Here is a 14,439-nt window from a genome sequence, read left to right on the forward strand (position 1 = left end):
TTTCATAAGAGAAAAGTTGGCAAGTTAGTAATCTCTAGAAAGAGTAATCTAATTTAAGGGGTTTCCATCAAAGACAAATAAAAATTGGTAACCAAATTAGAAAAGTTTGTAAACCAAAAAAATAATTGAACATTGATAAGTAATTTAAATAAGAGTTGGTAACCCAGACTAACTTGTAATTTACTAAATTCAAAGTGTTGGTAAGTTACGTAGATAAAATTTGGTATGTCATTACAAAAATTGGCAATTTAAAAACCATAAAAAAAAACTTGGTAATTTTATAAAAGTGTCGGTAAATTACCAACAAGTTTCTTAAAAAGAAAGTCACCATTCATTTCTTTTATGAACAGTTTTTTGACACTGACCAATATAACTTCAAATTTACCAACACGGAAAGAAATCTATATTTTCCGGCATGGAAACGAAGAATTCTGCAAACTTAAAATGTTTCATTTATAATTAATTTGACACATTAGTCGATATGTGCACAAGATACCATACCTTCTTCTCTTGGAAAAGATATTGTATATATGCTGTATAAATCAAATCCATCTCGACTATTGATTATGCTGGTCCTACGATGGATCTCATTCTATCAATGTTAAAGATGGTATCGAAATGGCCTATAAATTATGCAATATCTTTTCTCTCCACGTTAAGAGGAAAAGAAAAGGGAAAGCATTGGCAAAGGGGAAGTTACACATGCATGAACTTTGACATGAGACAAAATCCAAACAATGACTAAAAGTTCCCTCTCTCACTAACCAGGCAACAACTTCGGCTCTACAAGATCTATTGCAATGCCTGCTTTGACTTCTACTGTAAGACTACACCAGTAAATCGAGCCCCTTAGCTACGTTAACTTCTACAACAAAACAAGCAGCGACCGTTATGCATAGAGCTGTGGACAAAACTGAGGCTGTCCTTCAAACCGACCCTTCCAAAACGCCGACGATCTCGGCTCGCCGGTCGTCGGTCAAGGCCGTCGGGAACGCCACCAGGAAAACGACCTTCAAGTTGCCCCTCCGGCCTTGCTCTTTCGGTACGGGCATGCCTTGCCCTACGATGACCTTCTCATAGCCCGGGTATATGATCTCATCTACCGTGAGGACCAGGCACTTGCCGCCCAATAGAGGGACCGAGAGGTCGCACCCGGTCAGGGCCTTCACTAGCGGGATCTCGACCGCCAGCTCCAAGTCGTCGCCTTCTCTCCTGAACAGGCCGTGCTTTTTCTCCGCGATGACAAAGGTTATGTCGGCCGGTTGGACGCCGGGCCGCTCGTTCCCCATGCCTTGGAATGTTATTTTGGTCCCCTTTTTCCATCCCGACTTCACTTTTATTGTGAGCAGTTCCTCTTCTTGAATTATTTGCCTGAAAATAAAGAACAATAATTCATCGTGTGATAAAAATTACACCTTGCTGTCTTCAAGGTAATATCAAATCTTGCTATATAAACCATGTTTCTTAAGAATTTTTTAAGTTGTTTTTGTGAAAAAAATTCCCAAACAAAAGCGTTATACTCTGAGAAAACTATTCAGAACATACCCAGTATTCGTAAGGACGTCTCTTGTCACCTTGATCTTCTTCATGCAACCGTAGCACAACTCCTCCAGGGTGCACTCCAAAGTCCTCTCGATGGCCGGAGATTTCAGCATCCCGGTCGAATTGGAGAACATGATCGGCGTGGAGCTCACCCGGCTCGAGCTCCTCGAGAGCGAGGCTGGACCGAACGCCGTGGAATCGATGCTCCTCCGGCTCACGCTCTTGAAAGGGGAGGAGTGCGTCGGCGGCTGACTCCTCCGGCTCGCGCTTCTCGAGAGAGGGGACGGCATGGAGGCGAAGAAACTCTCTCTCCGGTGCCCGAAGCATCCTAACCTAGGACTCTTCGGCTCTTCGTCGTGGTTGCCGTTCTTGTGACTATATCTGTAGCTGGGGATTCCATTCATGTTATCTTCTTCTTGATGGATGGAACCTAGTTCCTGGGATTGATAGTCGCAACATGTCAAAGAGAATCCTAATCGATTGCTTAATGAGATCATTCTTTTCGGTCATTACAAGTTACTTAATCAGCAATCATCATGGTTCATATTCATCGACGAAGTCATCAAAATCCATTTTTCATTTAGTTTGATGTTGGTACGATCAACATTGAAGAATCCTAGGTCATTGGTTGGTAGAAATTTTGTTCAGAATCGATCCTTTCATCACATATATCAATCTTTGCCTAAACTACCACATAACTTACGTACTGCAACGTTAATTCGGAATGAGTGATCAAAAGGACAACGAACTCGCACCTCGTCGTGCTGCCTAAGGGATGCAGAGGTCGGGTTCGCTTCGAGGTCGTTTGATGATGAATCTGTCGCAGCTTCGACGGCCTTGGGCTTGTCTCCAGCTCCGATCCGGCCAGGAGACGAACGCCTATCGGGATTCCATATCGCTCTGAGTGATTTGTAGGCTCTGGAGATGTCCGGAATGCAGCCGACTTTTGGTAAGCGGACGACGTCCGAATGATCGACCATGAGAGAGGGAGAGAGGGAGAGGGAGAGAGAGCATGCAAAGGATTGCAAGGTCAAGCACACATGAGCCGATATAAGAGGCCTTTGTTTAGCAAAATCTGTTGAAGAAAGATGAGAGAAGGTTGTTGTTTCTTAATATTTTAAGGCTCGCTATTTGTATCCCTTATTGGCTCATGTCACTCTCTATCACATTGAATTTGACTATATTATTTCTTATGGTCGTACTCTTGATTTAAGATGATTTCTTACTCTCTCTTTTTTTCTTCTTTCTCTTTTGTTTCGATATTATACTGAAATATCCATGCCTCTTTCCTTTCAAACAACATTTATTAAGTTTAAATATGGGGCCGACTCTTGATTTAAGATTTTTTTTTTTTTTTTGGTTTTTCATTTTCGTTCTCTTTTTGGAGTAAAATTGGTGTCCATCTTTTCATAAAAAAATTTGATCTGGCAGATGGCTAACTAAACATTGTGTTCCCAACCAAAAAAAAATAAAATTAAACATTGTGTAAATGAGTTGTAAGTATATTTCTCTTTTTATTCGTACTAAAAATAATTATTTAAAAGTAACCTAAGCACAAGTAAGGGTGAAAAGACTCTACCCACCGCCTCTGGTACACACTTCGTTTAATTACAGTGTATTTTAACTGTTCAACTTTCGATTTACTTGGCGAATCTAATAGTCTGATTTTTCTTTATTTTTCGTGCCATCATTGCATGATGTTTTAAAAGATACAACAAAAAAATTTAAAATATGACAAAGTTCGGTGCATAGAAAATTATAAACATCCATTATTATCATGCAAATGCAAAAGAAAAACAAATGCTCCCTAAAACATTATTATACAGAATGCTATTTTTGACTTGATTACATGTATAATTAGCTGTTGACAAGAAATTATGGCAATTGTAATGGCATTATAAGATAACCCATTCAAACAATTTGCAAACACTCATTTTTTATGAATTCTAAATGCATCATAACTTTCATAGAATTATCAATGAAAATAAAATTATCCACTGCAATAATAACAAGTTGCACATGCAACTTAAAAAAAGTTATCGTCCGTCCCCCAGAAAAGGTTACTCTCTCGAAAAAATATTTCACCCGGATCAGACAATAAAAGTTTAAGATAGTCATTATTCACTTAGAAAACACATAAATCAAGGAATAAGTTTCATGTTTAGTGTGACAAACTCCAAATAAACTTGTTAACATGATTGATTGATGTTCTCCATTTACAGTTTCATCGTCAATAGATACATTTAAGCAATTTAGGTCCTCTGCGATATTGTCTTCCATAGTGACTGCATTACAAGAAAACAATATAATGAAAGATGAGTAAATTGTGTATAATGCATTTATTAACCACAAGATTTAATCTGTGAGTAATTCGTGTATATTTGTTTCGAAAATCAAAGTCAAAATATTCACGATCATGAGGATTATCTAGGGTAATAAAGTTCGCACGGATTAAGTTTGGAAGAAGACAAACATGTAAGAAACGTCGAAATGTAATGGGTGTGAAAGATGAGACTATAGAGAAAAAAAGTCGTGGAAAATTCCCAATTAAGGCCGGAAGTGAGATAATTTTATCAAAAGGAGACTCAAAGTAGATCTTGTTTCAAATACGAGCCTGAAATGGTCAAGTGAGTGTCAAATAAGGGCTTAACTTGTCAGGCAGCGAACACTTGTTTTAAATATGGGCCGAAACAGGGCATTTTGGTCCAAAACACAATATGATAAAGATTAAAAAGAAAAAAAAAACTAAAAAAGCACATATGTCCTTTTTGTCCAAAACATTTGATTTTTCCCGCGGCACAACATGGTTATCACGATAGACATTGCTAGCTTGCCACGCGCGATGCGTTGACAAGCCATCGCACCACCTCGCTTGCAATTCATCACCACCTCGTCGTCGCAAGTCTAATTTAGCATGGGATGAGGGTCTTGTGGTTTTTCTTTTCAACAGAATTATAGCATTTTTTAAGTTTTAAACCTAATTTAAGTAAGATTTGGGGACGAAACTAATAAAAGTGTCACTTATGAGAGGGAAAATAATAATAAAAAAATACCACGTTAGCATTTTCTTTTAGCCAAATCGACAGAGTTAACAGAAGGACTTAATTGCATCAATTGGACAAGTTTTAAGATTTAATTGCACTTTTCAAAATTTTTAGATTCGATCGTACTTTAGAGGCAAGTTTCAGAATTTTCGGTGCACTTATGCCCAAATTAGACCAAGAAGGGAAAGCGACAATTAATGAATTTGCACTTAAAGAAGATGAGTATAAATAATAATTCATTCTTGATTCCTGGTGCTTAAAGGTAATTAAATCAATTAATTAAAATACCATGTCTTTTAGCCCCCAAAAAAATAGAAAAAAAGAATATAAAAAAAAAAGGAAAGTTTGACACAAGTAGTTCATGAACTTTGGCCCAATATTTAATGTGGTCTTTAAACTTTTAATTTGGTCAATATAGTCCCTGAACTTTAACCCAATGTGTAATGTGGTCCCTAGATTTTTGGTACATGTTCAATATAGTTCTTGAACTATATGAAAAGTTCGAAGATTACATTGAACATGTACATGACTATATTGAACATTTTCATATAGTTCGGGACTATATTGAACATGTACCAAAAATCTAAGGACTACATTAAACAATTAAAAGTTCAAGAGCCACATTGAACATCAAGGTAAAGTTCAAGAACTATATTAAATAAATTAAAAGTTCAAAGATCATATTGCACGTTGTGCCAAAGTTTAGGTGCTGTTTGTATTATTATCCCGGAAATAAAATAATCCCCGACAAAGAAAATCAGAGAAAACCCCACGAAATTTCGTTGGCGCCATTTCAGCTCCAGACATCGACTGAGAAAAACCTTTCCCTCCCTTCTGTCTCAGTCCCCTTCCTTCCGTCCTTCGTTAGCCTTAGCAAAAAACAACAGCGAACGCCCCCACCCCCGCCCCCATCCCCCACCCGACCCGACCCGACCCGACCCGACAAGGACCCGAAGGGATGGCGACGGAGGCGGTCTCTCTCATGGACATCGACGGCGACGGCGGCGGCGACATCGACGGCGACCACGGCCGCCCCCCGAAGTCGGACAGGGGCAAAGGCGCCGCCGCCGTCTCCGGCGCTCCTCCGGACGGCAAGGCCACGCCGTGGGTCGAGAAGTACCGGCCTCAGTCGCTCGCCGACGTCGCCGCTCATCGCGACATTGTGGACACCAGTGCGTCTCTCCTCTCCCTCTCGCGCCGTCCTCCTGTTTTCGACCGGGGTTTATCTCCGGTTTCGCTCTGATTTTTCGCTTTGTTTTCTGGAGAAAACGCCGGAGAAAGACCAAAAGAAATGATTTTTAGGCCTGCATAGGGTTCTTGTTTCAGTCCTATTGGTTCAGTCGTATCCTGGTCGGCGTTAGGGTAAAGTTGGTGTCTAATCAGGGAATTTCGATTCGGGCTCTTTTAATATGATGCGTCCTGTGTGATTTGAAGCCTTCGTTCTCTAGTTTTTGAGCTTTGACTACTTGTTCTTATGTGGGGTATTGGATGTTTTGAACAGTTGATAGGCTGACGAATGAGAACAGGTTGCCGCATCTATTGCTGTATGGCCCTCCCGGCACGGGCAAAACATCGACCATACTGGCAGTGGCGCGCAAGCTTTACGGAGCGCAGTATCACAATATGATCTTGGAGCTGAATGCATCTGACGACAGAGGCATCGATGTCGTGCGGCAGCAGATTCAAGACTTTGCTAGCACTCAGAGCTTCTCATTTGGGTAACTATGAATTCGCATTTGCTGCTACAACCTGTACTCTTCGAGATAACTGGTGTAATTACTGGCTTTTTGGCCCTTTGGAACTATGGTCGGCACTCTTCCCCATGCGTAGAAATTTACTCGCTTGAGATTTTGAACGTTCTTCAGTTTTATCTATTCCTGGAGTCGAGAAATGATCTTTTGTTTGCAGTACATTTAATAATTCACTGCACTTAGAGCTGTTATATACTCTCGCATGTTCCTACCCTCTGCTTTACCATGCTATCATAAGTTTAAGATGGCATCTTTGAAGTACCATTATTGGAAACAGTGGCACATCAACTCAATAATCCTAAATTGCTAAAGAGATTGCTTCAAGCATTTTGTTCTCGAGAATTTCTACCATGATGGTCATCTGAACTTTACTCGTATGTTGGTTAATCTTGCAGTGCTAAATCCTCTGTGAAGTTGGTACTACTGGATGAGGCTGATGCCATGACAAAGGATGCGCAATTTGCATTGCGTAGAGGTCTGACCATTATGAGCAAATTATCGCTTCCAACACAAGTGAATTTACTATTTTTATTGTTAACTTGACTTGTTTTGTTCACATCTGTGTAGTGATCGAGAAATACACGAAGCATACTAGGTTTGCTCTTATCTGTAATCATGTCAACAAGATTATTCCAGCTTTGCAATCTAGATGTACCAGATTCAGATTCGCTCCTCTTGATCGCATCCATGTTGCAGATCGACTTAAACATGTCATAGCAGCTGAGGGGTAACTTTGGCTGTGCTTAATTTACCTTTTTCTTGTCTTTCGTGTGTTCTACGAGACTTTGTAGTAAACATACCATTTCCAGCCAAAACTTTTTCAATTGACTTTTGAAAGCAGATTATTAATGCCATGGCTTAGCTTAAAGTCCTTCACCCTTTTCTCATATCTTATGTATTCCCTGGAAAGATTTCCTGATATGAGTGTGTTTTATTGGATGGACTCATTAGTTTCTTAAATGACCTTATGAAGAAAGTTTGCACAGGTAAAATGCCAAACTGATCCTTGCTTTCACTAAATAATTCATGATTCATTTAGGGGATTCATTCGGATTGTTAATGTAGGAAGAAAACATCTGATCAATGTGTTGGGGTTTAGGTTGATTTCTTCCAAATCTTGGGTTTTTAATCTATAACGATCTACTTGTGTCAGTCTGGCAATAGTTATGTTCCTGAATGTATAAAATGTTGAGAGGTATCTGATAATTATTCTTTCAATAGGCTTGATGTAACTGGGAGTGGCTTGGAGGCACTTGTACGGCTCAGCAACGGTGACATGAGAAAGGCTTTGAACATTCTGCAGGTTACTGTCTAGACTTGTCCATGACTTGTGGATTTGCATGTTCAGACACATTTTTTGAAAATTTAGATACTTACTGTCTAGAAAATACTCAGTGAAACCATGCATCTGATGCTAGACACTCATGATTGCTTGTTTTTACCTTCGCTTGTTGCATACATGTTTTGATGCATGCGATTTTTTCTCAAAGCCTTTGTCTGTTCGGATGTCTGCACACAGAAGCACTTTGTTAGTTGCTTCTGCTTACCTCTCAGTGTGCATGTTATGTTTTTTGTGTTCTTCTGTCCGAATTATTTAAATTTATCATCAGCTACATAATCGGGGGATGGTTTTATGGTGGACGCTGTTTGTGTGGAACCCTGCTTTGGATTTGTGTTTACGTGGTAGGACAGGTCCTGCTGTTGTACTGCGAGTACCAAGTATGAGTAAGCATGATATATTACTCATGTTGACATGGGTGAACGCAAAAACACAAACTGCACTTTTGTTCAATTTCTTCCACCTCTTTGCTTAACTTAAAAAACCATATGTTACTCATTCATTATACATTGCACCTTGTGCCAACTGTACGCTTTATGTTATACCAGTTTATGGTTCTTCTGTGCCGCTTGTAACCTGCTTTTACAATGCTCTAGCAATATAGAAGCTGATTCCTTTGTGATGAGTGTTGTCATCCTTTAAATGTAGCATCTTAATGATACTAAATCGGGGAAGATGATGTTAACTGCTGAAGTTTTGTTCTGGTGCCTTTCTCGATTGATGCATCTCCCATGCTTCTGTGTCACTGGATGTAAAAAGAAATTCTTGTACCCTTATCTTCTGTGCAGTCCACGCATATGGCTTCTCAACAAATAACTGACGAAGCTGTCTACCTCTGTACCGGAAATCCACTGCCCAAAGACATCGAGCAAATATCTTATTGGCTTCTAAATGAATCTTTTGCTACAAGTTTGAAACGTAGGTTATTGCCACCTCTGTTTATCACATAACTGTTGTAGTTTGTTTGATGTCATGTTAACTTATTTTTCCTTTGGTATCTCTGTATAGGAATAGCTGATATGAAGACAAGGAAAGGTTTGGCCTTGTTGGACATTGTTAGGGAAGTGACAATGTAAGTTCTGTGTGGCTTTTAAGGGATATTTTCTCTTCTCTGCCAATGAATCATGACATCCAGAGGCTTCTTTCTTGTAGGTTTGTATTTAAAATCAAGATGCCATCAGATGTTCGTGTCCAGCTGATTAATGATTTAGCAGACATCGAGTATGGTCCCCTCTTAGTTCATCTTGTGCATCTTATGATTTATCATTTGGTTGCTATAGGAGTAAAAAATAGAGTCGAACTCACAGGATCAGTTACAATGATCAGTGTGAAAAACAATTAAGATTCTTACGGACCATATCTTACAGTGTATGTCAATCTCAAATTACGTAGATAAGCATCTGTGCCTGTATGAAGAATCCGGGAACGAGAAGTTAAGAATGAGACCATAAACACCAACTTTTGTACATGACTTATCATAGATTTCTGAATTTGAAGGACAAAGGGTTCTTAAAAGTTGAGTAGGGTACTGCCTGTTCTTATTCAACCAGCTAGTCTAAAATTTTCTCAGCCTGAACTAAACTGATCTACATTTGGGCAAGCACTTCTGTTGCTAATTTACTTGTTATTTCAGCTACCGTGTCGTAGCCTAAGAATCTCATGCTTTAGTTGGTATAATAGTTTTGTTCTTTTTTGTCCAATTATGATTGGCAGTATAGGTAGCAGCTGTCAGCTATAGCTATTTTTTCCCCGCTGATAGCATCTCATCTATGTTATGGTGCATTTTAGTTGGTTCGATCTGCTATGCTATGGACTGGAGTTAACATGGCAATCATAGAAGGGAATCACCCGAAGGAATCATGATTGTGTTTAGGGTTTCCAGATTTCCTTCTTTCCATTAGCCAGATGCTTGTGGTGCTGAAAATTTATAAATTAAAAGCACGGAAACCCTACGAAAGAATAATGTTACTGTCCTTACGGGTAGATGAAAGCTTATGCCGTGATGTACTTTAAATTGCTGGTGAATGTGATTTGGTTCTGACATTTGCGGTTCAGTCTTACATCCTTAAATGCGGCTATTGTCATGCTGCAGGTACCGGTTGAGCTTCGGATGCAATGATAAATTGCAGCTTGGATCGCTCATCGCCTCTTTCACGCATGCTCGTGCTGCACTGGTTGCTGCTGTGAAGTAGATTAGATATGTTGTAGCTACAATATGTTTCTACCCTTGGCCCTAACATTTATCTGGGTGCCATTTTCCGTAGCATGCAATGAAGTTGGGACCTATAATCTTGTGTTGCTTTTGTTCAGTGTGAGTAGCTATATCTACAGAAATGCACAAAGGATCGTTGCAAACTGATGCTGCAAAGTTCACAAGCAGTGCCCGATGCAGTGTCCACTTTTTGGCCAAAAAATCGCTCATCTGCGGCATCAATCTGGTTCTTGCTTTACAAAAATTAGAGTAGTTCTGTCACGTTGCACGAGATAGAGTAAGGGTGTATTTGGTAATTTGCTAAATAGTAACTGATTTTATTCTTTTATTTCAAGAAACAAAAAAAGAACAAAAATCTGTTTGGTAAATTTTTTGTTCCCAGGCATAAATTTGTTCTCAGAATCAGTTTTGGAACAGAATTAAGAATAAAAAAAGAAGTTGATTCTTGATTCTGAGAACAAAAATAAAAAATAGAATGAATTTTTTTTTCTTTTTCTTCTTTCCTATTGTTCTTCTTTCTTGGCCGGCGAGGGTCCAGCCCTCGCCTGAGTCGGCAAGGGCCGCGATGCCCTGGCCGGTCATGGCCAAGAAGGAGAAGAAGAAAAAAGAAAAAGAGAAAAAAATAAATATTAAAATATTATTAATAAAAAAAAATATTTTATAATTACCAAATGCAGTTATATTCTTTTTCTATTTCAGAAATGTAAATTTTAGACCATTATCAAACGTCATCAAATACTTAGAATTATTCCCGAGAATAGAATTAAGCATAACAGAATTGAGCAGAAATAATAGACTGACCACCCTAAGAAATTTCAAAGAGTTCTTCAATGTCAGTCGTTAGACACAATTCTTTCGGCTCAAATCCTCTCTTAAGCCTCGGATGTTGTGGTCGTAAGAAGAAAAACAAGTAACTTGTTCTTTGTATGGAAGTGATCATTTTGCGTAAAAGAGACTCTCAAGATCGGAGCGGATGACAATTCCAACTTTCATTTGTAAACTAATGATTCTGTATACACCACACGAAACATGCAATATATACAGATGATGTACCCAAGGTCACGACTAATCCGTGCTACAATCCAAGTCCCAAACATCGCCGTCCGGTCGAACTAATCATCTCTCCCGGACACGGTGCCCGCACCAGCGCACTCATGGACTCGCGGGTCTCGTGCTGCCGCCGCGCGCGCGCGCTCTGCCCAATCCGGCTCGGGTCGGGTTACGCCAGCGGCCCCGAGATTCAAAACGGCTTGTGCAGGTACATGAACATGTCCTGCAGCGGCGACATCTGGCTGCCGCCGCCGGCGGAGTCCCCGTAGCCGAAGTCGAACACGCTCTCCCAGCCGGTCTTCCACCGGGGCTCGCTCTGGACCTCGCACGCGAGCTCCGTCGTCACCATGTGCTCGGAGCAGCTCGAGTCCGTGTGCAGCCTCGGCACCGAGTCCGACGAGTCGAAGTGCACCAGGTCGTTCAGCGCGGCGCCCGAGGGTGGCGGAGGGGGCAGGGGCAGCGTCGGCATCGCCGCAGCACGGCCCGTCAGGACCGGCGGCTTCCTGTCCTCTTGCTCCGTGAAGCTGTTGGCCGCCGCCGCGGCGGGGCCCACGGACTGCGGAACCGCCGGCGGCTGCGGCGGCTGCACGTGGGTCGGCTTCTTCTCGATGGTGCCCTTCTTGTTGTATATGCGGCACAGCACCCAGTCATCAAGCTGCCAAAAAAAAATCAAACCACCAAAGACCATCGAATTAAAAACTCAAGATCCCAAGTCAAACGTTATCCGCGTGAAACGGTGATTTAAAAAAAAAATAAAAAATCTATCTTTGAATTCCGCGCATCGTTTGTCGTCACTCGTCACCCGTGACGTGGCTTAAGATAGACATGAGGGCGGGGGGGGGGGGAGACTTTTTCCCCTTTTGCCCTCGATCGATGAGTGGTAAAAATCCTCGACCGCACATCGCGAATCTCATCCGGAAGAAAGAACCGCCCTTTCGATTTTTTTTTTACCGCGTGCTCCGACGTTTGACCGCGCCTTACGCACGTGCGGCGCTTTTTTCCCTCCAGCGCCGTCCGTGTCGAAACCTTAAGATTCGCGCGAACGCGAGCGACACGAGGGCGGCTCGTGCGGGGGAGGATTTGACGGAAGCCCCGTTGCGATGACGTCACGCGTGACGCCTACATTTCCTACCCTCGGAGGCACGACCGGATAACCAAGAAGAAGAGCAAGGAAAAAGAAGAGAGAAGAAGGGCGGTGACTGGGACATACCCTCAAGCTGTTCTTCTTGCGGGCGGTTCTGTCGACGTCGGCGAGGCGGTACTCGTGCATGATCCAGTTGGTCTTGTCCCCCCGGGGGGCCTTCCCCGCGTAGAACACCAGGGCCTTCTTGATCCCGACCGCCTTCGGGCCCCCGCCGCCGATCGGCTTGTCGGCCCCCGTCGCCTTCCAGTAACCCGTCCCCGCCGCCCGGTTCGGCCTCGACCCGTTCGGGTACTTCCGGTCCCGCGGCGAGAAGAAGTACCACTCCTTCTCCCCGTACCGCGCCAGCCCTGCGCTCAGACGAAACCCACGAGACCAACCCATTAAGAAACCAGGCAAAACGAAAGAAAGAAAATCCTAAGATTTGGCAATTTCTGTCGAGGGGGTATATATGTACCGGGGAGGTCCCAGGGGTTGTATTTGTAGAGGTCGACCTCGGCGACGATGGGGACGGCGATGGGCTGCGAGGCGCAGCGGCGGACGAGGTAGTGCATCACCAGCTCCTCGTCCGTCGGGTGGAACCTGAACCCCGGCGGCAGCTGCACGTCCACCGTCATCTCAGCGGCCTCTCGTCGCGAACTCGCCGTCTTCCTCACCTCACCGTAATCTCTACTGCGCAGCACGCACGGCGGATGGCGGCGGCGGCGGCGGCGGAGGAGGAGGAAGAGGAGGAGGAGGGGAGCGATGAAAGTTGAAACTTAGGACGGAAGGGAAGGGGGAGCATATATAGAAGGGGGGGGGACGGACACGTGGCGGGAGGAGGAGGGACGGGGGCGGGGTACGCGTGGAGGGCGGGCAAGTGGGGGTGCGTGCGTGCGTGGGGCGACGCCCACATGTAGTGGGACTCTCGATTCTGTCACTGCTTACGATTTTTGTTTTGGACTCTTGTGCTTTTGCCTTTTGTGCGCGCGCGCGTGTGTGTGTGGCCGCGTGCCTACTACCCTCTAGTGCCTCCACCGCCTGTTACAAAAATCGCACGTATTTCTTGTGCCTTTTTTGTATGACGTTATTATCTTACTTTAATATCTCTCGATCAAAACAAATAGGATAAAATTGTATTGACGACGGCCTTCTTGGGTTACTACGAATAAATTTCTGGGAAAAAGCCACGACAAAATCCCGAGCTACATTAGTTACGGCGCGTGTACCCCTGAACTTTTTTTGTGACATTAAAAATTCGAAGTTATGTTCATCATAACACATCCCAAACCTCTACTCATGTGATGACTTTTTAGCCAGAACTTTAACAGATGATATATATATATATGTCACATAAGTATAAGTTTGAGATTTTGGTGTCATAAGAAAAATTTTAGGGTAAATGTATTATAGTGTGACTAGTTTAGGATTTTCGGTATCTTTCGCCCTATTTTTTTTTTATGAAATATGTAATTGATATCTAGAAAATCAGAACTTCCCTATAATTGTCCTAAGACATCATTTGCATAATACCAAATTAAATTACCAAAGTTATCATCGTCTAGATAATGTCCCCCTTTTCCTTTGTATTTTTTTTCTAATTAAATAGCGAAAGCTGGCATCAACCGGTGATAAATCACGACTAACGAAAGTTAGCACTTTAAAAAAAAGCTATTTTTATTTTATATTATATATGTATCTTTGTCTACTTTTAAATTTAACGGTGGACTGGGCGGGGGGTACAAGTCAGCATGTAGGCTTTCCACGTGGTCCAGTTGATTTGTCAGCATCCCACTATTATACTGGACAAAAAAGAAGTGGGTCCCAGTCCTTCACTTAACAACCATGTTGTCGCACCGAACCATATGCTGCCACGTGTAAATAAATAATAATAATAATTGAATTTGGTTCGGGATTGCAGAAATTGCAGGGGAAATTGTTCAGAAAATGCGATTAATCAATTTGTATTATTATGGTTTATATATATATGTATACATGATTATTGGGTTATTAATTTTAAGCATGTTCTTCTACGGACATCCTCTCTTGTAAAAATTAACGGATGAAAAACATTTTCGCCGTCCACGAAAATATTTAGTTATAAATTATTTATCGCTAGTGAAGGTATTTCCTATCGACTGATTATTTCGAGCGAAAATTATTTAGTTATAAATTATTTATCGGATTTTCATATAAGGAGAATTGAGATCGACTGGAGAAAAAGGGGGGGATCTTGACGTTGAACCTTCCATGGGTCTTCCTTGTTTTCAGCTAATTTAACCTTTTTGTCAAACAACATGCGGTCAAAGTAGCGCACGCTTTCACCTTCCGTCAAACTTTCAATTGACACGATTGAATTGACTCGGAGAAAGGGTAATTGA

The 14,439-nt window shown here is 42.0% G+C and overlaps 3 protein-coding genes across 3 annotated transcripts; 1 reads left to right on the top strand and 2 right to left on the bottom strand.

Moving 5' to 3' along the window:
* Positions 1-661: 661 nt before the first annotated feature.
* Positions 662-2,548, bottom strand: LOC115676295 (uncharacterized). The gene is made up of 3 exons (XM_030599179.2): positions 2,298-2,548; positions 1,546-1,979; positions 662-1,371 (listed from the first exon to the last, which is right to left on the bottom strand). Exons 1-3 carry the CDS (start codon positions 2,520-2,522, stop codon positions 927-929), a joined length of 1,104 nt encoding a protein of 367 aa, XP_030455039.1. The 5' UTR covers positions 2,523-2,548; the 3' UTR covers positions 662-926.
* A 2,922-nt stretch (positions 2,549-5,470) lies between these two features.
* On the top strand, positions 5,471-10,031 carry LOC115676515 (replication factor C subunit 3). The gene is made up of 9 exons (XM_030599462.2): positions 5,471-5,758; positions 6,088-6,304; positions 6,733-6,812; positions 6,905-7,064; positions 7,559-7,640; positions 8,465-8,594; positions 8,685-8,748; positions 8,829-8,897; positions 9,769-10,031. Exons 1-9 carry the CDS (start codon positions 5,545-5,547, stop codon positions 9,866-9,868), a joined length of 1,116 nt encoding a protein of 371 aa, XP_030455322.1. The 5' UTR covers positions 5,471-5,544; the 3' UTR covers positions 9,869-10,031.
* Positions 10,032-10,852: 821 nt separating this feature from the next.
* LOC115676392 (NAC domain-containing protein 2-like) lies at positions 10,853-12,826 on the bottom strand. The gene is made up of 3 exons (XM_030599289.2): positions 12,537-12,826; positions 12,149-12,429; positions 10,853-11,593 (listed from the first exon to the last, which is right to left on the bottom strand). The coding sequence occupies exons 1-3, from the start codon at positions 12,694-12,696 to the stop codon at positions 11,129-11,131; spliced, it is 906 nt and encodes a 301-aa protein (XP_030455149.2). The 5' UTR covers positions 12,697-12,826; the 3' UTR covers positions 10,853-11,128.
* Between the last annotated feature and the right edge of the window lie 1,613 nt (positions 12,827-14,439).

Source organism: Syzygium oleosum, unplaced genomic scaffold, assembly GCF_021117445.2.
Source record: "Syzygium oleosum isolate NSW1041296 unplaced genomic scaffold, Sole_v2.1 Sole_v2.05, whole genome shotgun sequence".
Taxonomy (NCBI): Eukaryota; Viridiplantae; Streptophyta; class Magnoliopsida; order Myrtales; family Myrtaceae; genus Syzygium; species Syzygium oleosum.

Coding starts and splice junctions, on each gene's coding strand:
- LOC115676295 (XM_030599179.2), bottom strand. CDS start 2,522: ATGGTCGATCATTCGGACGTCGTCCGCTTACCAAAAGTCGGCTGCATT. Junction 1,980..2,297: donor CCCTTAGGCAGCACGACGAG/GTGCGAGTTCGT, acceptor TATCAATCCCAG/GAACTAGGTTCCATCCATCA. Junction 1,372..1,545: donor GACGTCCTTACGAATACTGG/GTATGTTCTGAA, acceptor CTTTATTTTCAG/GCAAATAATTCAAGAAGAGG.
- LOC115676515 (XM_030599462.2), top strand. CDS start 5,545: ATGGCGACGGAGGCGGTCTCTCTCATGGACATCGACGGCGACGGCGGC. Junction 6,813..6,904: donor GCAATTTGCATTGCGTAGAG/GTCTGACCATTA, acceptor ACATCTGTGTAG/TGATCGAGAAATACACGAAG. Junction 7,065..7,558: donor CATGTCATAGCAGCTGAGGG/GTAACTTTGGCT, acceptor TTCTTTCAATAG/GCTTGATGTAACTGGGAGTG.
- LOC115676392 (XM_030599289.2), bottom strand. CDS start 12,696: ATGACGGTGGACGTGCAGCTGCCGCCGGGGTTCAGGTTCCACCCGACG. Junction 12,430..12,536: donor CAACCCCTGGGACCTCCCCG/GTACATATATAC, acceptor GTCTGAGCGCAG/GGCTGGCGCGGTACGGGGAG. Junction 11,594..12,148: donor GCAAGAAGAACAGCTTGAGG/GTATGTCCCAGT, acceptor TTTTTTTGGCAG/CTTGATGACTGGGTGCTGTG.